We start from the raw sequence: 27,513 nt of genomic DNA, 5'->3' as shown, positions 1-27,513 counted from the left end.
CAGCGCCGCTCTTTAAAGCTCATCCATCTGACTGCGTCTGTGGCCGGAGCGAACCTCTTCAGCGCGTGTGTTTTTCTGCCCGAGCAGCTGGGTGAGAGCGTTTGACACGCGCCGCTCTGTTTCAGCGAAGCTGCATATTAGAATGTCTGCATGGGAATTCATCATTTATGTGCTCCACCGTCGCACTTTAGGCCCAGCTCAGTCACATCAGCACAAACAGCCATTCTATGATTTGGTTTCATTCAAAGGTTTCACAGCAAATGTCACTGGAACCTGTGCCGCCGTCGCTGCTGCCGCTGCTCTATAAACCTTTAGCTGCACAAAGAATGTCTCCTCTTCCATCACAGGTTCATTTTATGTTCCACCTGAGAACGAATAGACTTTCATTGTTGCTCATGTCAGACAGAAATATATAAAACTAGAAAGAGGCAGTTTTTCATGAATCTGTCCTTGACAGCGACGACGTCTGGAGCATTTTCATAATAAAAAGCTGAACACTTGTCACTTATTTCTTTATTTCTTACTTCTTGCTGACGATGAAACGAGCTGCTTCATAACACTGGTGTCTGAGTGAGTGTGAAGCCCGGAGGCTGTCAGTCCACAAACAGAGGAAGCAGCCGAGACCCGGCTGAAGTGGAACCTTCTGACCTGTTGGAGGAAGACGAGGGTCTTTGCTTCCATCTGCTTCACATTCCAAAGATAAACCGCATTAGGAATGACTTGGTTTTACACAACACAAAGCGCTGTGTGTAGCGCATCCCTGAACCCAGACTCCTCTCGGCGCCAGCGTGCAGTGAGCTGCTGTGATGCTGCTCTGCTCCAGCAGACGCTGCAGACGCCTAATGAGCGCTGCTTCCTCCTCGTCTGAGCCTCTCTGTCATTCACGGCTGCAGCAGCTTGTGTTGTCGCCGTCTGCCGCTTGTTGACGTGAAACATCCCGCGCCGTCTTGTCAACACAAGCGCGAGGCCTGTTTCTGCTGCATTCTCCTGCACCATTCATAATCAGGACTTCATTAATAGAGGTGCTGGATCGGCTCCCGTCTTTGTGATGGGAGTGGGTTCAGCATCTTAGTTGGTCTAATCGCTGTAAAGATCCCTCACCTACCACGAACCCTGTCTCTTTTGTTGCCTGGCAACAAGCTGCCACCCAAGGATGCGGAGGAACTGCCTCCTGCATCACCACCACCTTCCTTTATGCACACGAACACGTCTGCCTCCTTTTTACATTGCAATCAACTTTTAAGCACCCGTCAAATCAACATGTTTTCGATTCGGCGTCTGATTTGTGGTCCTGATTCTCTCAGCGATGAATAACTTGTTGTCTGGAAGGAAGGACGGTGGCGAGAGACGGCATAATGAAGCTTCTGCGGTTTTCATACGCACAAAGTTGGATTGTGTGTTTGCATGTTGCCGACGCGTGGCTCCTCTCGTGCGCCTTTTATTTCCTCGTCACACCAGACAGCGCAGCCTGTCATTAACGTGGCAGCTTCCTGCTTCCTCCCCTCAGCACATTATTGTTCAGCCTTCATGTAGAGCTCCGGCACCAGCCGGGCCGTTGTCACGAGCGTCTGAGGGATGTCACGATCTGGGTTTTGTGTCTAGTTGTTTCCGGTTTTATTTTGGTAATCTCCCGGTCTCTGTTTTTGGTTTGAGCCTTACTTCCGGTTTTTGTTCTTCTCACAGCTGTTCCCTGTTAGTACCGGTCCGCATTATCCACACCTGCACTTCATCGGCTATTAGTTCACTTTGTATTTAACCACCACCTTTGTCCTCGGTTCCCCGCCAGATCGTTGTTTGTGTTTCTTCAGTGTCCCAGTTTCATCAGCGTATTCGAGTTCCATGAGTGTATGTATGTTTCATCGCCTGACCCTGGACTGCTATTGACCGTGAGTTTGTCTCATCCCTGCCTGTACTTTTGCTGAGCCTCTTTGTGTACGAACCCTGCCTGGACATTGGACTCGAGATTGCCTGCTCCCCTTGTTACTGCTTTAAGCCCTCCCGTGTATGACCTGGACCGTTTGACCGTGCTTTGGAGAATAAACTTCCTTTCGATCATAACCCTGCCTCCGTGCTGCGCATGTGGGTCCTTTCATTGCCGCCCCCTGACAGAACGATCTGGCCAAACTTGGACCCAGCCAGCACTTAGCCTCCGGTCAGGTCAGTGACTGTTTTTCCTTGTTTTTTTTTACGGCGAGTATAACTCTCCCGCGGAAGTATGGAGTTTACCTGCGCCGAGCTACCCAGCGACCTACATGTTTATTTCGAGATCCTCGCGGAGGATTACCGACGGGCTAGTAACCCGAAGGACCAGCGCTGCGCCGTGGAGGTGGCGATATTGACGCTGGAGGACGATGACACCGCGTTAGATCACCCCAGTGTTCGTCGCCTCTATGAGCGACTGTGCGCGAAGTCGGACGAGCTAAGCGACGCGCTCTGCACCACGCCAGCGCCGGTCGCACCGCCGATGGTTTCGGTTTCCTCCTCCCCGCCCCGTCGGATCGTCGTGCCTGCACCAACCTGCCCAGCTCCATGGTTGTTTCCCTGGGAGGATTTCCTGCTCCCACGCGGTCCTCAGTCTCCAGTCCAGCCGCGCGCTGCTCAGTCTCCAGTTCAGCCGCGCGCTGCTCAGTCTCCAGTCCAGCCGAGCCCTGTTCAGTCTCCAGTCCAGTCGAGCCCCGTTCAGTCTTCAGCCCAGTCGAGCCCAGCCCAGGTCTCAGTACAGTCGAGCCCAGCCCAGGTCTCAGTCCAGCCGAGCCCAGCCCAGGTCTCAGTCCAGTCGAGCCCAGCCCAGGTCTCAGTCCAGTCGAGCCCAGTTCAGTCGAGTCCTGTTCCGGCCCCAGTTCAGTCGAGTCCTGTTCCGGCCCCAGTTCAGTCGAGTCCTGTTCCGGCCCCAGTTCAGTCGAGTCCGGTTCCGGCCCCAGTTCAGTCGAGTCCGGTTCCGGCCCCAGTTCAGTCGAGTCCTGTTCCGGCCCCAGTTCAGTCGAGCCACGTTCCTGTCCAGGTTCCAGTACAGTCGAGTCACGTTCCTGTCCAGGTTCCAGTACAGTCGAGTCACGTTCCTGTCCAGGTTCCAGTACAGTCGAGTCACGTTCCTGTCCAGGTTCCAGTTCAGTCGAGTCACGTTCCTGTCCAGGTTCCAGTTCAGTCGAGTCACGTTCCTGTCCAGGTTCCAGTTCAGTCCAGTCACGTTCCTGTCCAGGTTCCAGTTCAGTCCAGTCACGTTCCTGTCCCGGTTCCAGTTCAGTCCAGTCACGTTCCTGTCCAGGTTCAGTTCAGTCACGCGCAGGTCGTGTCCCAACCAGAGGGCACCACCTGTCGCACAGGGGCTATGCACACCCGATCAGGCCCGACGTCTGTTCCGTCGAGCTCGGCAGCGGCAAGTAGCCATGCCAGCTCCAGAGGAGACGCCGTCCCAGTTTCTTGTCGGCCATGTTGCGGCCGTTCCTGTCGGCCATGTTGCGGCCGTTCCTGTCGGCCATGTTGCGGCCGTTCTAGTTCCTGTTCCTGTTCCTGTCGGCCAAGTAGAGGTCGTTCCTGTCGGCCAAGTAGAGGTCGTTCCTGTCGGCCAAGTAGAGGTCGTTCCTGTCGGCCAAGTAGAGGTCGTTCCTGTCGGCCAAGTAGAGGTCGTTCCTGTCGGCCAAGTAGAGGTCGTTCCTGTCGGCCAAGTAGAGGTCGTTCCTGTCGGCCAAGTAGAGGTCGTTCCTGTCGGCCAAGTAGGGGTCGTTCCTGTCGGCCAAGTAGAGGTCGTTCCTGTCGGCCAAGTAGATGCCGTTCCTGTCGGCCAAGTAGATGCCGTTCCTGTCGGCCAAGTAGATGCCGTTCCAGTCCCTGTCGGCCAAGTAGATGCCGTTCCAGTCCCTGTCGGCCAAGTAGATGCCGTTCCAGTCCCTGTCGGCCATGTTGCGGCCTCTGTCGGCCATGTTGCGGCCGTTCCAGTCTCTGTCGGCCATGTTGCGGCAGCGCCCGCCGGCCTCCAGGAGGAGGCGGCGCCGGCTGCAGTCCCCGCGCACCTCCAGGAGGAGGCGGCGCCGGCTGCAGTCCCCGCGCACCTCCAGGAGGAGGTCGCGCCGGCTGCAGTCCCCGCGCACCTCCAGGAGGAGGTCGCGCCGGCTGCAGTCCCCGCGCACCTCCAAGAGGAGGTCGCGCCAGCTGCAGTCCCCGCGCACCTCCAGGAGGAGGTCGCGCCAGCTGCAGTCCCCAGCGCACCTCCAGGAGGAGGTCGCGCCAGCTGCAGTCCCCGCTCGCACCTCCAGGAGGAGGTCGCGCCAGCTGCAGTCCCCGCGCACCTCCAGGAGGAGGTCGCGCCAGCTGCAGTCCCCGCGCACCTCCAGGAGGAGGTCGCGCCAGCTGCAGTTCCCGCGCACCTCCAGGAGGGAGGTCGCGCCAGCTGCAGTCCCCGCGCACCTCCAGGAGGAGGTCGCGCCAGCTGCAGTCCCCGCGCACCTCCAGGGAGGAGGTCGCGCCAGCTGCAGTCCCCGCGCACCTCCAGGAGGAGGTCGCGCCATCTGCAGTCCCCGCTCACCTCCAGGAGGAGGTCGCGCCAGCTGCAGTCCCCGCGCACCTCCAGGAGGAGGTCGCGCCAGCTGCAGTCCCGCGCACCTCAGCACCTCCAGGAGAGCCCCCGCGCACCTCCAGGGGAGGTCGCGCCAGCTGCAGTCCCCGCGCACCTCCAGGAGGAGGTCGCGCCAGCTGCAGTCCCCGCGCACCTCCAGGAGGAGGTCGCGCCAGCTGCAGTCCCCCCCCGCACCCCCAGGAGGGGGTCGTCGCCAGCTGCAGCCCCGCGCACCTCCAGGAGGGGGTCGCGCCAGCTGCAGTCCCCGCGCACCTCCAGGAGGGGGTCGCGCCAGCTGCAGTCCCCGCGCACCTCCAGGAGGGGGTCGCGCCAGCTGCAGTCCCCGCGCACCCCCAGGAGGGGGTCGCGCCAGCTGCAGTCCCCGCGCACCTCCAGGAGGGGGTCGCGCCAGCTGCAGTCCCCGCGCACCTCCAGGAGGGGGTCGCGCCAGCTGCAGTCCCCGCGCACCTCCAGGAGGGGGTCGCGCCAGCTGCAGTCCCGGCGCACCTCCAGGAGGGGGTCGCGCCCGCGCAGTCCCGGCGGACCTCCAGGAGGGGGGTCGCGCCCGTTCGCAGTCCCGGCGGACCTCCAGGAGGGGGTCGCGCCCGTCGCAGTCCCGGCGGACCTCCAGGAGGGGGTCGCGCCCGTCGCAGTCCCGGCGGACCTCCAGGAGGGGGTCGCGCCCGTCGCAGTCCCGGCGGACCTCCAGGAGGGGGTCGCTCCCGTCGCGGCTCCGGCCGCACCTGCATCGGTTCCTGGCGGCTCGGCTCCGGCCGCACCTGCATCGGTTCCTGGCGGCTCGGCTCCGGCCGCACCTGCATCGGTTCCTGGCGGCTCGGCTCCGGCCGCACCTGCATCGGTTCCTGGCGGCTCGGCTCCGGGCCGCACCTGCATCGGTTCCTGGCGCTCGGCTCCGGCCGCACCTGCATCGGTTCCCTGGCCGGCTTCGGCTCCGGCCGGCACCTGCAATCGGTTTCCTGGCGGCTCGGCTCCGGCCGCACCTGCATCGGTTTCCTGGCGGCGTCGGCTCCGGCCGCACCTGCATCGGTCTTCCTGCCCTCGTCTCTGGGCTCGCCGCCGGAACGGGTGGCCCTCCGGCCCTTCAGGGGGTAACCTCCCGCTGCTTGGATGGCGCTGCCTCCTGCGGCGCCGTCCGCCTCGACTCCTCAACCGCCTGGATCAGCGTCCGCCAGGAGGACATCGCCGTTCGGGGGGATCCCCGTGGACGCTGGCCCAGCCCAAGGGCACTGGGTGGGGTTCCCTGCCTCAGCGGCGGCTGGGCAGGCTCACGCCGCGTCTCCACCCGCCTTAAGAAGGAGCAGCGGGACTTTTCTGTTATTCATAGCAACCCTGGACATCTCCCATGGACTCTGTTCTTGTTTCACGGACATTCGTGTTGTCTTCTTGATTTTGGGACTCGGTCTTGTTTTGTTTTTCTGTTGGGTCCTCTGGGTTGTCGTGTTTGGGCGTGAGTTTTGGTTTTGATGGGGGTTCCCGTTTTTCCCTCCCCCAGTCCGCCCTCCGCCCGCCCTGTCGGTGTTCTGTGCGGGTTGTTTTTGGTTCTGTCCCTCCGCCGGTCCTCCCTCCGCCCGCCCTGCTCGGGTTTGTTGTTTTTTGTTTGGTCGTCTGGAATCCGCCCTTGGGGGGGGGGGTACTGTCACGATCTGGGTTTTGTGTCTAGTTGTTTCCGGTTTTATTTTGGTAATCTCCCGGTCTCTGTTTTTGGTTTGAGCCTTACTTCCGGTTTTTGTTCTTCTCACAGCTGTTCCCTGTTAGTACCGGTCCGCATTATCCACACCTGCACTTCATCGGCTATTAGTTCACTTTGTATTTAACCACCACCTTTGTCCTCGGTTCCCCGCCAGATCGTTGTTTGTGTTTCTTCAGTGTCCCAGTTTCATCAGCGTATTCGAGTTCCATGAGTGTATGTATGTTTCATCGCCTGACCCTGGACTGCTATTGACCGTGAGTTTGTCTCATCCCTGCCTGTACTTTTGCTGAGCCTCTTTGTGTACGAACCCTGCCTGGACATTGGACTCGAGATTGCCTGCTCCCCTTGTTACTGCTTTAAGCCCTCCCGTGTATGACCTGGACCGTTTGACCGTGCTTTGGAGAATAAACTTCCTTTCGATCATAACCCTGCCTCCGTGCTGCGCATGTGGGTCCTTTCATTGCCGCCCCCTGACAAGGGAGACGTTTAGAGGATATTAAGCAATTTTTAAAAAAACGTTAGCTGAAGTGAAGCGAAGGAGTCACTAACAGAATTAGTCACGTCTGGAGGAAGGTCACTGAGCAGCCTCCCACACGCTCGGCAGCCGGCAGCGACTCCAGGGAAAAAGTTTTTGTGCACGTCTGAAGCTACGAGTCATTAGCGATGCTGATAGAAACACACTTTAATTAAGACTGCTGCATTTTGGGCTTAGATGTCACATGGAAAGATTAATAAGTAATATCAGGGGTGTGGTGGTATGTAAATAGAGCAGACGTGCCTCCGAGCGGAACTGCTGCACTTGGTGTTCCACCAAACGGAGCAAATGAGCATGCTGGAACGCTGAGCTCAGTGCCCCCTCCCAGGCTCAAGTGCTTGGCTCCACTCGTGAGCCAGATATTAGCAGCCAGCTGCTCGCTAGATAACAAATAAGAACCGGAGCAGCAGCGGGTTGGAGCATATGCAGGCGTTTGTGTCGCTGCACGTCTTGTTTCACGCTTTCACGTCGCGGCTGCGGCTCCGACCCTCGGCCTTCTGCGTGTTGGCGTCCGGGCAGGAAATCAAGGCTTCAGAGCTGCTGTCCTCACCGAGACGCGTTTACTGTCCACAGGCAACAGCTGCTGAGCTCCATTTCTACGGGAGAACAGGATCCTCACTGTTCCTCACGAGACTGGACTCAACTCACAGACAACTGGAGTTGAATTTATTACAAATGCTAAATGAGGATAATTGTGCAAGAGGCACATTCAAATAAGATATCGAGTCATTTTCTCTCCCTGTAAAAAAGGAGCTCGAAAACGTGGTCCACGACAAGATGCTGGGGAACTGTGACAGACTGATTGAAGGCTTCACCCAGAACTGGGACTGTTCCAAACTTTAAAAATCTAAATATTCACAATTGCTACAGAATGACCACCCTTTTACAAACTCAAACAAAGGTTCTGCCTATATTATTTTCCAGATGTTCTTACTGGATGCTGCCAGTGGGTAAAATGGCCTCACTGGAGGAGTAGAAACGGTCGATTATGATCCAGTTTCTTGTATGTTACCTGTGCTTTGACGTCTTCTGCTGCATCCAGAGGCTAAACCTCAGCCTTCATGTGCCGTTAATTCACTTGCGGCTTCTGACTCCCAGCTGATTTCAGCTGCAGCGCCGTCAACCACCTTGACTCCACACTTGAGCTCTCTGTAACGGGGCCGGCGTCGGGCCACACCCTGACCCGCTTTCTCTGCCTCCTTCACCGGCAAAAGGGCGAAACTCGCGTTTCCTCGGTCTCCAGCAAAGTCGCCCTGACGGCCGCCTTCTGTGTCTGCGTTTACATTTACAGCGCAGCGTTAATGCAGCAGTAATTAGTAGTAGGGGAAACAAGCAAACAATGCTGGTGGAAGGTGATGGTTGGAGGCTAAATGGCTAAAATGGAGTCATCAATCTGGCCACATGCAGCACGACGCATAATTTACACTTTGAACGTGCACGACCGTAAAACATCAGCTTTGATGCTGTTTTTATCTCTGACACCAAAAAGACGAATGCGTAGGCTCGACATTTGTGGTTTGTGTCATTTGCGTAGTTGGAGAGCGAACCATTAACATCGTAGTTATGACTCCATCATGTGTATATTTCACCGCTTTGCAGGCAATTAGCAACTAAACTGGTCCAGAGCTAAGAAGAGGAAAGGGAGGAGGAGGGAACCGCGCCCTCCTTCTTCCTACACTCTATATATTCAGCTATACGTGTGTCTTGTTTTCACCCAGTCGAGTCCTGGATAGAATGAAGAGAGGAGACCACCTCCGACCATGAGCTCTGTCACCAGAGCTGCGTTCGTGCTGTTTAACAGTTGCCTTTGGAAGTCACGTGACTCCAGCAGTCGCGACACTTTCCACCTGCTCCTGTCACTCAGCGCTCACGCTTTGGATTCACGTCAAACAGATGTGCTACTACACCTCAGCAATCATCAAGCACGCGAGAAAAAACGGCAGGTTTCTGAATGTTTAATGCAGAACATCAGACGGTGACAGACACTGACGCGTTCACGCGCTGTCTTTCATTGCAGTCTCCTCTGATGCTGCGTGAACTGAACCCTTTCCAAAACATTTGTCAGGAAAAGTTTCCTCTGACAACTTTGCCTTGTTACAGACTCAGGTGTTGGTGTCGATAAACACTCGGTTCTCAAACGCGGCGTTTAGTGGGTTCTGGCGCTGACTTGCTGCAGAGGATCCGATCGATATGTATCGCACGGTTTGCTGCGACTGAAGGAGCGGGTCCATTTAACGCTTAGGAGCTCCTATTACTGTCATTTTACTGACGTTCCAATGCCTAAATACATGTCAGCACTGAAGCGCTTTCCTGAGCCACAGACTTTTATGTGTTCGAATGTGATGAGACCGTGTTACAACCTCACGCATGACAGTCAAGGTCAAAAGGTCATGTCACACATGTTGAATGGTCTCATACACAATAAAACCCAACTCTTTAACAACCAAAGGCACCATGACTCCCAATAACAACCCACAGCACGACGTACGCCCACGAGTAGCAGCTGTATTGGTGTCATTGATCTGATTAAGCTGTTCTGTACTGGATCTTTGTCTTGTTCTGTGTATTTTCCCTAATGGAGGATCAACAGTCTTTTGTTAAATAACAAACGCTGGATGGGTTTTCACGCCTGTCTCTCATCTTTTCATTGATCTTACAGCGGATCTTTCATGCTTTACATTTCTCTGTGCTGCTCCACTGGGACAGATCCACAGTCTGTGTTTGCATCTCTTCTGACTCTCTGACATCATTGGCACTGTCAGATGCAGCCCAGTCCTCCTTCAGTCATTTAATCAGCCGTGTTTTCAGCCTGACCTGTGGACGTAACCACCCTGTTTGAAGGCTTCTAGCTGACGTCGGACCGATCCTAATCCACAGCAGGAGAGTATCTGCTCGACAGACAAACAGCCTCATCAATAATGAAAAAAATAACACCTGACCCGAGGCAGCGACATTTGTGTGAGACAGAATTCATATTGTGTTTGATGTGTTGGGAGAAATCCGGGGAATGGATGTGGTCATAAAGCCTCTGAGCGTGAAAGTGTCTTGTTGACGGACGGCACCTCTTAACTGCAGGTGACGCGCTGTAACCGGCTTGGTGAGAGGCCGTGTTTTACATTGGTCCCCAACACAGCAGCTCTGTCTCTTGTCGAACTGTTGCCTTTTCATACACTTCCTTTGACAGAAGACTTGAGCAGAACTGAACGCTGTTACGAGCCAAAGGGAGCAGCGCTGCACCGCTGGTTTCTGGAGCGCTGTGTGGGCGACTCACATGGTGAGAAAAGTTAACAAATGGAATCATTTTGGTTGTATATTAAACTCTGTGGTTTTACATGAGAAAGGCTTTATTTTTGTTCCTCTGTCATGTGAGGGTCTGTGTCCAGTATAAAGGCCACAATTTAGGGTATAAGGCAGAAAGGTTCCATAGCAGGTTTAACATGGTTTAAACTGAGCTGAATCATCACAGTCGGGTTATTAAATAAAACAATTTTATAATTAAAAATGAAAAATTCATAATTTCAATATGTTTTTGTGTTCAATGACGTAACCGAGCATCATCTAGTTGGCCTTGATCTCCTGCTCAGACATCGATTACTTTAGTCTGCGCCCGTGCGGAGGGGGCGGGGCTGCACCTTCATCCAGACGCTCCAGTATCTCTGAGGAAACCGCTCTTTAACGGCCTTAACTTTTCCTGAGGGCAGGTAGTGGATGTTTGTACTGAAGCAGTGTTGGGACAAGTGGAGCCGTCAGAGCCAAGTAGACCTTTGGTGGAGTTTAAAATAAGCTCCTGCGCCGTGGCCGCTCCGTTGTTTTAAGCATACCTGCCAATTAGCGGCCAATTAGCCAATTAGCGGTATATTTTTGCCCTTGAGTTGCATCATTGACTCTTTTTAAACGTCGTTTCGTATCGGGGCAGAGAAGCATGGAAACCCAGCGCATCGTGTGTGAACCTGGAGTTGGGCCGCCGACATTCAGCACTTTGTTGAAAAAGTTGTCTCCGCCTGCACCACAGCTTCCACAGCCACAGGAGAGTGTGCTGGAGCCTTCGTACCAAGCGGAGGAGTCCGGCTCCGCAGGCCGCCCCGTTCCTATAGTGCTCCACTTCAAGAACAAGGAGGTTCCCAAAAAGGTGTGCTTCAAATATGACGTGTTTCTCAGGCTCAATCACCAGTCGAACACCTGCGATGTGAAAGATCAGGGACTTCAGATGAAAGGCTGGTCAAAGCTGGAGGAGTACTGGTGGATCCAGGAGGGGGTGGAGTTGACTGTGGGGACGGACCAGTAGAGTCCACAGCTGCAGAGGAAGGAATCTGTCCAGATACAGATGCTCATCTATTCACTGTTCACTCTGCTCCTCCTCCCAACGCCACTGACAGAGTTCTTGTGACTTTTGACCACTCATCTATGGCACGAGGGCCTGTTTTCTCTGGTATAAACAGGTGCTTTAGGGTGTGAGGCAGGAGACACACACCCTGTAATGTTGTCCAATGTGTATCAGGTTTTTTTCCCGACAGACTCCAGACCAGAACAGCAGCTACACCTGGGTTCGTCCTGAGTTCGTCTGAGTAGCAGTGATTCTAAACCTTCTAAAAAGACCTTCTAGACGATGCGATATTCACCCACACGGTCGTCACGGAACAATCCTGAAGAATGTATGAAAGACAAAGAAGGTGTGAGTTGTTCACCTACACCTGCCAAATCATATACGATGTGGGAGAAGTTAATGAAGGGGAGCAAACATTTGTGTCTTTAATTGGTGCAGATGTAATCTCTCCTAAATTAAACTGTTACATCATTGTACATCTATTTCCACTCTATTTCCCTAAACTCTTTCCAATAACCTGAATACGTCCATTTAATGGTTTACATAAACACATAATGATGGACTGAGTCTAACTTCATGTGTGCCTTTGCAGGAAGCTCATCTCACCGACATCCCATCGCTGCTGCAGATTCGGCCCCCTCACCGCCCGCCGGGACCCCATGTGAGTTATTCAAGGGTCAAAGGTTATTACCACCCACATACAACTGACCAGTGATCAGCTGGAGTGACCACACGGATAAAAACGTGGCCGTATTTATGAAAGATTCATGTCTAAAATGAGTCCACTGTTGCTCCTGTTCAAACCTTGCAGACTGATTCTATCTCACTTTGCAAGTAAAATGTCACCGTGCTGCTGAATCTTAAAACCTCGTGGAGGCGTGTGTGTCACCGATGCTTATAATTATAAACAGCATCCGATGAGCAGTAGGAGTGAAAAGCTCATGGGATGTTATTTACCCGTAAAGAGCAGCTTTGCTGTCTGGAGCAGCTTGAAAAGCCACCAGCGACGGGCTCGTTACTGACCCCTCCTCACCGACGGTCCCCGTTTTGAAGCCCGTCTCCTGAAGAGACGCTGCATCTGCGTCGTGAAGCTAAGAGCTGCAGCGACGGCTCAGCGCTGGATGAAGGATAAGGTCCACTGCTCCGCAGGGGGTCCGGGCTCAGAGAGGAGATTGCATTCTTCCACCCCCTTAGTTGTTGTGGTTTTGACCCACCACAGGGAACTGGGCTGGAGAAAAGCGTGAAGCAGCAGCCTGTGAGCGGTGCTTAAGCTGCGCCGCTGCTGTGTCTCTGTAGTCCCCAAAGGCAGATGTTCCCAAGGTTCCTCTACATGTGGTTTTACCTGGAACCCTTCCTTACTCTCATCGTCTCATGTTCGCTTCTCCGTTGCTTTTCATGGTAAGAATAGACGTGGTGCATGAAGATGTTAGAGCTGCAGTCAGAGGACACCTGGATCTACAAAATAGATGAATTCATAAAGTTTAAAGGCGACTGTGCTGCCTTCATGGCTCCTTGCAGAATGTGCTACAGGAATATTATTGCACAGCCCTGAATAATTGATAGAAAAAATGAAAAAGAAGCGAAAGAAGGACACGAGCGGATTTCTTTTACCCAAACATCGTGGTGTTACAGCCTCCGGGGCCTTCACCCAGCTTCAAATGCAATTTCCCAGGAAGTCTTAAGCTTTATGGGCCAAATGATCCGGCTGAGGTACGAGTGTACAGGAAGACAAGGAGAGGATGAAATGAAACATTATTACAAGGTTACGACACTGCCGGGCCCCGCGCCGGGCGGCCGGCCCTGATGTCGGCCATCAATCTCCACCGCCGCGCGCTTTTACGATGAGGTGAATTATAATTTTGATAATGGCTGCAGCGACTCTCGAGCTGTCTCTGCCTCGAAGGACGCTCTCGACCAGCGGCGAGTTACAGGAGGTCACTGGACTGATGAACGTCCCTCACCTGCACCTATTATTCTGAGCCTGGTGGAGGCAGGACACGGACAAAAAGAGCAGTTTGTTTCATCCAAAGCATTCTCAACTCTGATTTACTTTAATATTAACATGACACGTCTTCAGAATTCATCTTTGTATTTGCATTATAGTCAAAAACACCACAAGCCTTTGCTTCTGACACATTATACCTTTAGCTTTTTGCTCCTTGTCTGGTTTCTGCAGCTGCATATTCACAGTGGACAATTACTAACCTTCCTAAAATATTGATGCTATAACAAACATGAGACCCTTCCTGTGCTCCACGGGCCCAGAAGGAGGCCAGTAAACTATTGTTGTCCTCACTGACCTGCACCTCAACTCCACGTGATCTTCTTCGCTGAAACAAATTCAACTGGACCCCATGAGCCCAAGTCAGTGACCCGGCTTAGTGGAGCTCCTGCAGAGGGACGGGAGCAAATCCCTGCAGCCACGTTCCACAATCTGGCAAAACGCTTTCCCAGAAGAGGAAAGTCCGTTAAAGCAGCGTAGTGATGGACTGAGATGTCCAACAATCGCCTCTATGTAATCCACCGATGCCTGTATACTTCTGGACATGAAGGATATTCATTTTCTCCATCTGCCCCCCGGGGTTCTGGCCAAACTTTGATCTCAGCAGGAGGTCGGACTTTGCTCAGAACTTATCTTTTCAAAGTCTTGTACCTGCCGAGCTGAGCAGAAAGAGATGAGCAGTGTGGACCCACACACACACACACACACACACACACACACACACACACACACACACACACACACACACACTCTCCGTAGGGACTGACAGCGTGGCAGTAGAGGACATTTGGAGAGCTGTTGTCGCCGTTGCTGAAGTGTTGTGCTTCCTTCCACCCTGATAATTAGGCTGATGGGAGCGTCGCACACACTTAGGGCCTGGGTCCTCGGTGGCAGACAGGCGGTGGGGAGGGGAGGGGAGGGGAGGGGAGGGAGCGGTGGGGAGGAGAGGCATGTCTGGGCTCCTGTTGCTCCCGTGTCCTCAGTTGAGCGATGGCTCTACCTCTCGGCGTGTGTCAAGCTCCCACCCGTCAGCTCGCGTGCACGTGCGCGTGTGTTTCTGCACGTAGGAGGATCAAGTTTAGGACTTCGCTTCAGGCTTCAAGCTAAACAGATTCTTATTTAAATACCAGCCATTATTATGGAAAAGCGTTTCAGGGATTTGTGTGGTGTTGACGCTCTGCTTTACTTTTTCTCAGGATTAATTGGATAAACGCAGATGGCGGCGCATCACAAAGATATTTCTGTCACGGCAGCAGTGGAGCCTGATGCACAAACACAACGTCAGAGGCTCTGGACCGTCGGGTGGAGGCCAGGGTTTGGTTCCATTCCTGCCACGGAGACAGAAGAGACAATCGGCCTGTTAAAAGTCCAGCACAGGTGGAGGACGCCGGTAATCGAATATGTTTGACATCTTAATATTTTGACATTATTCCTTGAATATTAGGAGTGTATTACTAGGTTAGGGTTAAAAATAAATCCAGAGCTCCTCCCCTAATGGTTTCCAGTAGAACTGCTTTGTTGTACTGACCTCTATGGGCTGAAAGTGTGAAGCTTGTTGTGGCCGCAGCAGACGTTTGTCCTCCCTGTGTTCACATCAAGGTTCCTTTACTACGTTCCCATTTTACCACCAGGCAGAGCTCCACTGCAGCGCCGTCCCTGCTCCGCGTTAATGTTAATGAGCCACACTTGGTTCTTTACAACAGACAACAGGGCGGATGACACGGAATCAAGAAGCAGCAGTGGGGTTTTTTTTCAGCACAGAAAATCTGACTTTGGACCTGGAAGAAAAATGAATCAGTGAAACTATGTGTGTTTGCAGAAACGCCCCATTGCGAATGTACTAAATCACCAAATTGTTCCATGGAAACATTGCTCTGTTGTCATAGAAACAGCTCTTTGACACCAACACAAAGCCTTAAAAAGTCACTTTATTCCTGCGGCTAGAGATGGAGTCAACCTTAGAGAGAACACGGGCGCACCTTAATTCTCTTTCCAGCCTCACGGACGCTCACGCACCCTCACAGACCACCTGCTGAGCCTGAGATGGAACCGAAGGCGTGAAGCGAACTGACCCCCGGCTTTCGCTCCACGAGGTGCTCAGAGCCGTTCTGCTTCCCTGAGAGCACTGCATAATGAGCTGTCTGACCCCCCCCACCCCACCGCCCCCGCCTCCCGCAGATTACAGGGTTATCACTGCCTCCCGATGAGCGGCCGCTCAGCCGGCCTTCGCATCCGCAGCCATTGTGGCGTTGTTGTTGTCTTCCTCTTCCTCTTTGCTACGCGCCACCTCTCCCCCTCCCTCTCGCGCTAATCATAAAAGGAGTCCAAAAATCAAAGGATTAATTCAGCGTCATTGCTTTGAAGCAATTAACTGCTGTACCGGCTAATCCCCAGAGTTATGTCTCAAATCCAGAAATTGGCCACTGGAGATGTGCAGCTCTGCCCACGCCGCATTGTTTTGCCTGGTGAATGAAGTTGAAAGACGAGTTCACTGCTTTGAGGGGAAAATAAGCAGGCTTTGAAAGTCTTTGATAAAAATAAAAGGAATTGTAAAACTCCGAGTAATTAAGAGGTTTATCTTTGCATTTCAATGTACGGTGGCTTTTTTTAGCAGCGCAGATAGTTAATCCGCCACATTCATTTTGGATAATTAAAATAGGAGCTCTATTTATTCAATCTAAAGCCAGCCAATTTGGAAAAGTTATAGGCTATTACAGTTTTGGCTGCAGGTTTTTATAGCTGTTCCTCATGAGAAATTGCACTATACATTTTAATAAGTGCCTCATCTCCCTGATTTTCCACACTGTGATTAATTTTGTCACAGCACACAGAGAACTTGTTTCATTTAGGCCGGTATTTAACAATTTAATGGATGCTTTATGCTCCCAGGAAGCTCCATAAAGCTTCATTACTCTGTGTGACAGCTATGTATAAGCTACGAGCTGCTGCTGTTACAGTGGGAGGACAGTAGATCAACTTTTCTGTCGGTTTATGGCGCAATAGCAAGATGTGACCACCAGGGGGCGAGAGTAGATTAGAATTGAAAACAAGTGGCACGTTAACGTTAACTTACATCAACATTACATGTAGTCATGCACTCTCTTACATAAAGCTCTTTTACTCTTGTAACAATTTGCCGGTTTTGCTTAGCGCCTGTTCATTTCATAATGTTATTCATACACGGCTATCTATCAGGAAACCAAACTGGGCAATGAAAACATAACTGTACAATAATTGTTACACATTGACACGATTTGCCGGTTTATTGAGGCAGCGTGTTGTAAAGTGGTGAGTCAAACCACGTGCAGTGTGTAGAGAGTCACGATAAAAGGTGGAGGAGGAGCATGAAAAGCTTATATATGTAATAGTTATAATGGGTTGTAGCTCTGTCCACACACATCATAGCCTCAGACTGTGGCCTTGACTCTATGATCCAGGCCTGTGCAATAACAGGAACAATAGCAAAGGTTTTAGTTGTTGGCTCAACAACAGTTGGGGACGAAGCCAACAAAGGTCCCAGTGATCTCAGCTCCAGGCGGTGTGTCCTCTCCTGTTATCAGTTCCTCCTCTGCCTGTTCATGGGTTTAAAAGCTGTGGCCACAAAGAATCAGTGGAAATGGATGAGGGACAAAAGAGCAAAGAGTAAATGTTATCACTGGCACTTTGTCCTGAGCAGCTCAGGTAAACACGCGTGTGTTGGAGGTGTGATCACATCATTATCATCATTCAGTGATTACGTGCCTTGTAAGTGACACTTACTCCATCTTACCGATCCCTGTTTTAACGGACTCTGTAAACGAGTCTTACCCGTTGTACCTGCCGTCTGTTTCAGTTTAAAAACATCCGAGTCCAAACTGCAGCCTTTCATCCAGAGGACGGACAAGCAAAGCGGCTCCAGGGTCACGTGGCATCAGGCAAAAAGGAACGACGACGACTATGTTTGTTAGTTACCCCAAAAACGGAGTCAATTATCATCCAAGGTCAATTCTATTGATTTCTGAGCTGAATATAATAAAGTCAGTGCCTTTAAATTATACAGCAGAACCCAACAAATGACTGGGTGACAGAAGGACCAGTCTCAGGGTCGCAGCTGCTGCAGCTACCGCTTAATGACCTTAGACTCACCTGATCAGGCTCAGACAAGAAAGCTGTGAAGATACATTTGCATTAGATATAGAGACGTCTGCTTCCAAGTCTGAACCGTGAGCTGCTTCCACAGGAACAAACGTCCAACCACAGGTACCAGGCCTCTGAGGGCAAACACCAACACACTTTCACTCCTCCATTCTGACATTAAATCCTGTCAGATGAACAGAACTTGGCATTTTACTGACCTTTTTACCTTTTTAAAAGCCTTTAGGGCCCATTCACAATAAATCTACTGTATAAACGGCTATAAACATCGATTGTCTTCTGCTTCCTGCCACAACAACCATTAGCAACCTGATGAACAGCATCATCCGCTAACGTGAGTCTGCAAAGCTGCGTTTCTACAAATGGTTGTCATTGTCTTGACTTTTACAAAACCTTGAAATACACTTAGTTTTATTTTTGTTAATTGATAAAAGCGTTTTCATCATTTGCTCCTTCATCTCATGCAAGGAGCAGTTAAACAGTCTTCAGATGAATCAAGCCTTGAGTCATGTGACCAGATCCCAACAGGAGACAGAAGCTCCAGACAATAAAAACAGCCATGGCAACGATAAGTGGCATGAAGCCTGGTGGAGATGTTATTTATGGTGGAGTCTGGGGTCGGGGGTGAGGGGGTTTATGGGGGTGAGGTCAGATTAGTGTTTGCATGTGCTACACAAACGCCTACTGTGATGTGTTAAATTCCAGTTGTTTTTGTCATTTCAGACCGTCCAGGTACAAAACAAGACCCTGTCGTCAAACATTACAAACGAAATAAGGATTAAAAAAACATTGAACATTCATGGGACCAGATGACAGAACATCCCCATCTCCAGCCTCAGTCACTCCCAGGCAGAATTTAGAGGACAGGCTGCTTTGTGACCCTCGGATCACGCTCCGACCGGTCAGACATCAGGAGTCGCGCATTCTTCCCACACTGAGGAGGACGGATCACAGATCACAGAAACGGAAAATAACACGGGGACAGTGAAGATGAGAATGAGTTGTGTCATTTCAACATCAACGAGTAACAAATTGTGGGAGGCTTTCATTCCAGACTTTAGTGAAAAGCTACAGGTGTGTTAAGTATTCAGTAGTAGACTTGAATATACTGTTGTTGAGCGCATCTAAGCACTCGTGACCTTTAACCCCACCGTAGCTTGTGAATTAATGAGCGTAAATCATGATTCCCTGCTTGTCTGATATGAATAATGACCTTTAGTTCAGTCTTTTAGATAAATCAAACCTGCATGTCTGTGTGATCATGTCTTCAAATACGACGTGGAGGGAATGTTAGGTCTGTTCATCCGTGTGTTGGTTCAGTGGAGGCCCGTTATCAGGAGGAGGAGGGCCGTCCTGGAAATGATGGCAGCACTGAGCTCGCACACGTTTCAGGAATGCCAGAAAGGGGGGGGGGGGGTGCAGGGCGTCGGGCCACAAACATCAGGGGGAACAAGCACTCTTTCATTTAGACTCATGCCTCAGGCCCAACGTCTAGACCCTGCGAAGCTGAAGAGGGCAACTGAAAATAAATAAACAGATGTCAAATATCAAATCCAGTTTCAGCTACAAACTAGAAGCACTGGTGATAAAAGCCAGTGGATTTATCTGAATGCTGAAATTACAGAGGAGTTAAGGTGCCGCATTAGAAGGCAGTTTAAGGTTGAGCATCATCTCTCAGCACGGCTGCACATCAGGGAGGAATCATTACGTCCGGGTTCTTCAGAACCGACCTGTCCAGTTTAAACCGTGGCCTTTGCTGATGCGGTGGTTTGCTGCCACGTCAGTGACATTTTAAGTTAATGATCCCAGAATATGCATGACTCCCACCTGTATATGTACGATGCTGAGCTGAGCTGGTGGAGCAGTTCCTCCTGCTGTAAATAAGCAGAGGCGTCGTTATGAGGACGGCCCCCTGTTTTTTGTGCACGTTGGCCCACGGACACATGCAGATTAGAGCTGCTGCGAATGATGAAACCTGTGTGTAACCGCTGGCCGACGGTGACTCAGCTGCGTGGGACAGGCCTCAGGAAACAACAAGTGGTGCCGCGGCGCTGCTCGGCTGGAGGCGCAGTGGCCCGCGGCTGTGACCGAGGCGGGTTGGGTCAGAACACGGTTTAAAACACCAACGCAAAGAGCCCATGACTGGAGGAGACTGGAGGTTAACGCTGCCTGTGGGTGCGTGAAGTCATGGCTGCTCGTATCGTAGGAGCTCAGTGACTGGAAAAGCCAATATTGACTCTTTGTTCCCGTCAGCAGCTTGGGAGGTGCAGACACTGTTTGCTCCCTGGTAAAAGCAACAACCCTGGCAGTGGCTGCGTTCACAGTGAAAGTCAGACTTGCACCGGTTCTGCTAACGGCTCGGTGGGCGCTCCAGGCGGCCGTGGTTCTGATAAGTTCCCAGCAGCTGTCTCTTTGCTCACGGTGTTATCGCTGCTCAAACAGCTCCGGGCGCCGGCTGTTCTCCAGGGCACACACGTTTCATGCTCAAACATTTTACCACACGTACCCGAACAGAGACCTGCCGCTCATTTGACTTTTATGTCACAGCGACAAAAATCATGTAGCGGGTTCAAAGCGACCCGACCGAAGGCTTCACCGACCACGGCCTGGACTTTACTCGCTCACACTGACGCTCTGCTGTGGTCCTTTTTTCCTGTTCTTATTAAATCCAGATCAATCAGCAGGAGCCTCCAGGTGATCATCAGTGTGTAGTGATGGGACACATAGAAAACTGCGACACTGCTACTGCTGCCACTATATGTTTATAAATGTAGACCGTGGACTGCTGCCGGTGCCTCACTGTCTGATCTTTTCATGTTTTTCTCAGTAATGGTCCTTCAGGCTGTTGGTACCAGCATTTAAACAGAATGTGCTGTGTGTGTATTTATCCAGACCTGATTAACAAACCCAAGCTGAGTTCATGCCTTTAGACTCTGAATGTCAACCTCACTTTGTTTCTGAACTTTCCCAAACTCGCACAAGCCAAAAGCTGAAGCCAGGGTTAACAGGCCCCGACACCTGGGCTCCGCGGGAGTGTTCCATGTTACGACACCCGCAGTACGAGCCGGGGCGGCCCAGGCTTGTTTATTGACTCACAGCCGTAGGTGGTCCTGATGAAACCGCATCAAGGATGAGGTGACAAACAGGAACTTAGGCCGCGTGTGCGTCGGCCTGCGCTCATGCTGACGCACACGCCTTTAACCTCAGGCTCTGCTTTGAGCAGGAGTCAGGATCCACCTGAAAGGTTCAGCCACGCTCCCTATCTGGCAAAGTCGGGACCTTGAATTTGAATTGGATTTGAGTCAAATGCAAAGCGGTATCAAGGTTGAGGAAGCCCGAGTCACTTATGAGACATGAAAGGATGTTTGTGATGCACAGTTTAGGCTCATTGATCCGCTGGCGGCCTCGGAGGCAGCTTCAAAGGGGGACGCGGCCTGTGATGAGCGTTCCCGCCAGCAGACAGGCTGCCACATGAACAGGAAGTGAAACCATGGCAACGACGGCTGACGCCAGCGCTCCCACTGCCTCTTTAGCTGGTGCCTGTTAGACATCAGGCCAGTTCACCGCCCCTCACTGGTCGTGGACGTCCCAGTTCCTCATCTCTGACCTTCGCTGTTGTTGTACGGTGGTGGCTGGTTTCCCTTTATTAACAGCTTCACTCTCAAATGATTAGAGTCCGTCTGTGTTGCCATCACTTTTTCTACTCAAACATATTTTGGAGATCGTTTGGCTTTTTTGATGTGACAACATCGTGCTCGGACACGTAGCAGGTCCTGACCTCCGGGGACACGTGTGACTCCCGTAAGGAGCCTCCCTGTTCCCTCGGCGGCCATTCACACGCTCCACCGACCCTCCTCTGTTGTCGTGGAGACCGAGGATAAGGATCTCTCCTCACTGAAGGCGAGACAGCCTGACTGAGCGCAGCCCTGAAGTGTGTTCCGCCGATGACATGTGCCCTCAATTCCTCGATGGGGTGTAGTTGTAGCTTGTTTCTCGGAGAACAGCCTGAGCAGGTTGATTCAGGTCAAAGATTAATAAGTGGTAAATGATGGAACGTAAGGCCTGACGACAATCTGGCCAAACAGGCCTGACGAAGCCATTTTCCTCCTGAATGTACATGTTGGAGACGCTGACAGGTAGTGACTCACTGTTCCTCCACTAAATCATTCATAAACCCCCTCCCCTTGTTATCAGCCACTCATTAGACTCTTGATGATGACTGATAGGGTTAGTGATTCCCCTCCCATTCAGGTCATGTGACGCTAATCACGCAGCCCCTCAGAGCCTGTGACTGCAGAGAATGTGACCCCGGCTCATCCCCTCCAGCGTTCAACAAAACCCCTCACATGAGAACGCTCAGAGCCACTTTACATGCTTTACGCTGTGACCTTCCTGTGCTGAACCCCTCTGTGATCAGTCTAAAAGCTGAGTAGTTGGTCCTAGTCTGCCTTTACCAGGTCTGCACTCTGTTTACGCCCTGGTCTGAACAGTGAAATGGTCCCGCGTGGAGGCAGCAGCTGTGCGACGGCTTAGCGCTCCTCTTTATAGTCCTGCTGAGCGCAGTAACTGGAGCTGTGGAGAGGTTCATCCAAATCCAGGCAGAGGCGACGTCAGCATCGTCATAATACAGCCCATCTGGCCTGAACACAGAGAACATCAGACCCCCGAATAGACGTACAAACATGACAATGATTAATGAATGCAGCGTTCACAGATGGTGGCGTCCCAGAAATCACTTAAGCAAGAGACGTCCAGTCGCTCAGAACCAGTGGAGCCCATTAGACACTGACGTTGACCAGTCTGGGTTTGGGTCGACTGAAGGCCAGTATTATTATTATTATTACACAGGCCACAGGGCGCAGTACATCCTGACCAGCTAATAGCTTACACATAGTCATTTATTACCATTAAATATTACCCGGTTATGTCCCCGTTTTTGACTGAAACATCTGCACATTTACACTTTTTCGCCTAAACAGTGAAACAAAACTAAAAGCGGCAGCTGGCACAAACTACAGCAGAAACAGTGATTCAGGTAAATTAACCAGCATCTACAACCTGAAACTGAGAGACCTCTTTCTCGGTTTCAGCTGAGCAGCTGTGAGGCTGGTTTGGCCTTTGCTGTGGTTTTGCACTGAACTCTTTCAGGTTAGCTGAGGCGAGTCTACGTCAAACTGCTGTGGTTTCCTTCAACCTACGGCGTAGACAATGTGGATCCAGTTACTATGAAACAGCTGAGTTGACATTTTTTGTTATTCCGCTTTAAGTGCCTTGTACAAAACTTGAGCTACATATCACACAGTTCAGCATTAAAGAGCTGAAGGAGACACGAGGATCCAGGTTCAGCATCTGTAAACATGATCTAATCAGCGTAGATGATAGTGGCTTTTGTTCTGCGGTGGCTCTTCAAGCTAACAGGCCGGCGTCTCCTCTGACACCTCATTGTGATTAGAATAAGGCCTTAAGGGAACACTGGGACAAAACACCTCCAATTGTTAGAACAACCTATTTCTGTTGGGAAGTAAAACTAAAACCTCCCAGAAACTTCCAGTTACATGAGAAGACTTATGTAACACAAGCAGGGCTTCTTCTCAGAAGGCAGGGTTGTGTTGGCACAGGCCGATAGGAAGCAAACATTGTCTGCATACGCAACTATTTCACAATGATGATACAGAAAGTTGGTTAAAACCACAATTTCCTGCTAAACAAACTCATTACATTCAAATGTTTTGGGATAACATTGAAATTATCTTTGTTATGAAAAGGTGGTTTTGTAAATATACATCTTTTTTAACTTTTATACTAAACAGTAGCAAAATGTTTATCTGTATCAGCAGTTTTAGGTAAACACTTTGGTTTCAGATGTCAGTGGTAACTATGCATTTGTTCCAGTAATTGCTTAGTCATGGTGTTTTCAACTTCTTTTGCTATTACTATGTGTAAGCTATCCCTAATTTACTTGGAATGGACTCCCAGTAAATTAGGGATAGTTATGGAAAAGTACCAAGACCTTGAGACGGTTTTGTTCTGAATGTCAAATGTCTGAATAGAAAACTGTTGAAGTCAGGAAAAACAAAAGATCCTTCGTTTACCACAATCAATGAGAAGAAAAACAGTGAACTAGAAAAGCTGGAGTTAAGTTTGAGATTTCTTACGTGTATTTCAGTGGAAAAACTAAACAGTCCTTCAATAACTGGAAAAGAGACAAGATGCAATGCAAAAAAAATTTTTTTAATGCTGCAATTAGACTACAAGGAGAGCGGTGTACAAATTAGAAGAAAGCTTTTTGTACATGCGAACAATACAAGGACTCCAAAGACACCACACAAATAAATAAAGTTATTTAAATGCTCGGTCCCCTTCCCCCTTTCAATTTACAGAAATACTGGCTCCCACCCATATTCTGAGTGAAAGATTTGTAATAGATCTCTGCAGTAATTGTGTGAAGCCAAAATGAGTCTATGAACTCCATCTACCACAAGTCAATGTGGCGTTGCCAGTGGTACAGACCTGCTGTAGTAAAGGAGATTATGTGCTTAACTGAGTCTACGTACAAGCAGAATCAGTGGCGTTATTATAAAGCGTTCTGAATTCGATGAACACTACACATTAGCGCTTACATGTATATGAACGTGTACTCGTTTGGCTGAGAGGGGTCAATTTAGACACTGATAAGCTGGGGGAAAAGTTCATTAGCAAACACGTCGTCCCAAGAGCCCTCACAGCACAGGGGAGAGGACATGTCGCTGAACGGGGAAGGGGACCCTTCGTATCCGGAGTCGCTGTACGTGTCCGCCAGGCAGGCTTCCTTTTCCAGGCTGCGGATGGCCGTGGAGGAGGTCGCAGAGAGAAGGTCATCCGCCTGACTGGGGATCACCACCTCCTCCGGCTCGTCTTTCACGCCGGCCTCCTCCACCACCACCTCTATAATGGGAAAGTCATCCTCGTCGTGGATCTTCTCGTCTGCACCGCTCTCCGAGTCGCTGCCCTGCCCGTCGCCCACCTCCTCCACGGGTTTGGTGTAGATGTGGTCAAAGTGGATCAGTTCATTAAGGGCTTCCAGCTTAGCTGGTGGGGCCCCCAGAGACGCAGGTGTGGTGGCAGGTACTGGGTCCCCCCCTCCGACCAGCAGCACCTGCGGCTCCTGGCACTCCTGCTCACAAGACTTGAGGAACAGCTCTGGGTCAAGGATGTCCAGAATGCCCAGTAGCAGATCAGACTAATGAGGGGAGAGAACAGAGAAACCCAGGATTAGCCTCATAACCCATGACCCAATGGGATCTTAAGGACGAGTCTTGGTCGGGGACTCACCTCATTGTCTGTAGTGTCAGGACTATCTGTATCCATTGAGAAGTCTTCAGATTTAGAGACTGCTGGGCCTGCACCTGCTGCGGAGGCACACGTAGCCTGAGTGCTGCGGACTCAGAAGACCCGATCCCCAAACCTGTTTCGTTCCCGTTGGACAACAGAACCTGAACCTGATAGAAAGAACGAACAAGGTGTCAATCGAGCTCAGTCCATTTATAGTCGATCAGTGCGAACGCACCCCTTTCCACTTTACCCCCACGGTGTGAGCCACAGACGTACCTCCTCTTTCGAGTCGAGGGTGTCCAGCCCAAGTCTCTGTCTTAGTTCCTCATTTTCTGTCAAGAGGCCGTTTGTCTGTTCCCGAAGCAGACTGTTCTCGATGTGAAGTTTCTGATTCTGCAAGACAAGCAACAGATGTTTGTACTCGCAGCTTGTCAAGGAGGAAGTGATGCATGAAGCGTTTAGCGTGAAAAAAAAAAAAGGAAACTAGATGTTAATCTGCATTAGGTCAAAGGCTGTTCGTTTGCATGGCTGAAGACAGGCGTCTGTGATGGGGCAGAGACGGCGCAGCTCACCTCCAGCTCCAGCTCCAGGACCTGCTGTTCCAGCTCCCCCATCTTGGCCTTTTTTCTGTCTCTGGCAGTCTGAGCTGCGACTCTGTTCTTGAGTTTCCTGTGAGGAAAAAACACAAAGAGGCATTTAATCATTTTTCATGACCAAGCGCTTCGATAGAACTGCTGCGCAGGCACCGGCCATGTTCGTGCCACGCAGACATTCCAGGATCTCAGTGTCCTGCTGCGGCTCGGAGAGGCTGGAACGCGGCCAGCGCCGGGACGGGCTCGGTGCGGCTCCAAAGGGGACGTCTAACAACGATTAACGGCCCGCTCGGCCTTTTTGAGCAGCTCGTTATCCACGTTCAAAATTCATCCATGTGTTGTTGCACCTCTAAATCTGTGCTGTGACTCGGCTCTAAAGACGGAGCTGCGCCGTCTCTGGGCGTGTCTGTCACAAACCCCGAACAATGGCCGCTTTGAGCAAATGGAACAGTAAATGCGGGTCGTGCTCCGCAACCAACCTGCGTAGTGCTTTCTCCTCCGGACTCAGGTGCGTGAGCCTCTGTCTTTTTCGTACCGGCGGCCCGGTCGAGCTGTTCGAGTCCGAGTCGGACGACGCCTGGTTGGCCGCCGACGGCAGCACGACGGATATGGGCCGGCTGAAGGCCGCCTGCGAGCCGCCGGACGAGCCGGCGTGTTTCCCGGATATGAGGAGCACTTTGTGAGCCCCCCCGGCTCCTGCTGTGACCACCACCATGTTGCGTTATCCCGCTGGATCAGAACCGACCGGGTATCCTTATTAAAGTTGGCAGAAACCTCCGGGTTCCGCTGCTGATTCGGCCCGTGCTGATTCTCAACTGCTGAAGAAAATGGGCTGCGTCTGCGATCTTTTCTACCGTCGTGGTGAAATTTGATTGGCTCGCGGAGGCGCCTACGTAATCGGGTTGTGCATTGTGATTGGTCGACGGGCTGACGCAATTTCACTGAAAAGTAAAATTGCCCTGCATTCATCCGAAGTTTAATTTCCATCGTGACCTGGTGTCACTTTCCTTATTATTCAACAATCTGTTCGTTTAACAATGCTTTACTGTGCTATAGAATCGTGGGAATAATACACTTGTCCTAACAACTTAATAGACTACACAGAGATTCCTGCGTGTTATAGTGTTTCCCCTTTTTTCTACATGTTTGAACCACACATTTCCTCTGAACACAACTACATGCATCAGGCTTGCTGTACTTTTGCTGCATTAATGTGAGGGTTTCATGCACACAACAAACCTTTGTTTTTGGTTTTGGGTTTGATGATCTGATTTATGTTCATCCTGAAACTGTGGTTAGAGAATGTGAATACTCACATTCTATTTTAATGCACCTGGAATTTTTATGAAAGTGTATCTGAACCTAATTTGATGCCCCTTAATTTGGTATTCTAATACAGAAATCCCTGTCCTTTAGCCTCAGACTGATGAAGCCTTTCCTTAGAAAAATCTTTTCTTTGCTACTAAACATACAAGTCGATAAAGAAGGAATCTTCAAGGCGAGTGTTACAGTAAAAAATGTTTGTGGCATCAAGCTACATATTTCATTACTATCATATTTTGCTCGGTCTTGTACAATTACATTTCCTTGTTGTTGCTTTTTAAAGGCTTCTAATCAAAAACAATGAAACAAGCTTTACTACCTGGATGTGTTTCCCTGAAGTGAATATGGCCTTCCTCATTCCTTCAAACGGCTGCTGATTTAGTAGAAGCTTCCTCCACTCAAGTTGATGGTCACACCTTGAGTGGCTGCAGTATTCGCATTAAGTAATTACCAAGTAAATCATGTAACAGCATCACACATTGTTGTTACATGTTGGCATTTGCACATGTCGGTGAATCATTGAGACACAAACTGGCAAAACTTTTGTTTGTTTTTTAAATCTAGCATTGGTGACTGAGGGCCAAGAGTGGGAAGAATATACATTATTATAATCCTATTCTACAGCCTTGATAATAAGACCGCCAACCACTGGTCATGCATTCAGATAAGGTATCTCCCAGCCAGAAAGCAGCAGTTGGCTCACGGCTACGCTCCTATTTGTTCAAACTGGAATTCACATTTTTGCAGCATCCAAGCACAGTTGCTGTTTACAGCTTGTGGCCTTCACTTTTCTTTAGACTTCACCTTCAACGGCAGCAACTACAGCAGCTAGAGCAAACACTGGCCTGTTTGCACAGGATCAACATGTGGGAAGCTGAGAACACTGGTGTGTGATGGTGTCCGTGTCGCTGAAGGATGAAAAGCAGGATTTGAATGCAGGATGTGCCTTACGTCAGATTGCACAGTACACAAAATATGAGACCTATTCTAGTCACATGGACGTGAACAGTAATGGCACAAGCTTTTAA

General features: G+C 50.8%; 1 protein-coding gene and 1 long non-coding RNA gene across 9 annotated transcripts; one reads left to right on the top strand and one right to left on the bottom strand.

Moving 5' to 3' along the window:
- The first annotated feature begins 10,187 nt into the window (after nt 1–10,187).
- LOC114863233 (uncharacterized) lies at nt 10,188–20,045 on the top strand. Of its 8 annotated transcripts, none has more exons than XR_008695652.1 (5): nt 10,188–11,468; nt 11,715–11,783; nt 14,321–14,514; nt 16,957–17,363; nt 17,478–20,045. It is a non-coding gene; the product is annotated as an uncharacterized LOC114863233 (long non-coding RNA). The 8 variants fall into 8 exon arrangements; XR_008695650.1 differs by having other exon boundaries at nt 16,957–17,592; nt 17,982–20,045; XR_008695649.1 differs by having other exon boundaries at nt 16,957–17,592; nt 17,727–20,045.
- A 3,423-nt stretch (nt 20,046–23,468) lies between these two features.
- On the bottom strand, nt 23,469–26,001 carry xbp1 (X-box binding protein 1). The gene is given in 6 exon segments (XM_029163561.2): nt 23,469–24,477; nt 24,570–24,677; nt 24,680–24,736; nt 24,846–24,962; nt 25,142–25,238; nt 25,642–26,001. Coding segments are annotated over 6 exon segments (1,173 nt in total). The 5' UTR covers nt 25,878–26,001; the 3' UTR covers nt 23,469–23,919.
- Between the last annotated feature and the right edge of the window lie 1,512 nt (nt 26,002–27,513).

The sequence above is a fragment of the Betta splendens genome, chromosome 9 (assembly GCF_900634795.4).
Source record: "Betta splendens chromosome 9, fBetSpl5.4, whole genome shotgun sequence".
In the NCBI taxonomy this organism is placed as follows: Eukaryota; Metazoa; Chordata; class Actinopteri; order Anabantiformes; family Osphronemidae; genus Betta; species Betta splendens.
Note: the sequence above shows the minus strand (reverse complement) of the source record. Positions and strands in the feature narration are given on the sequence as shown.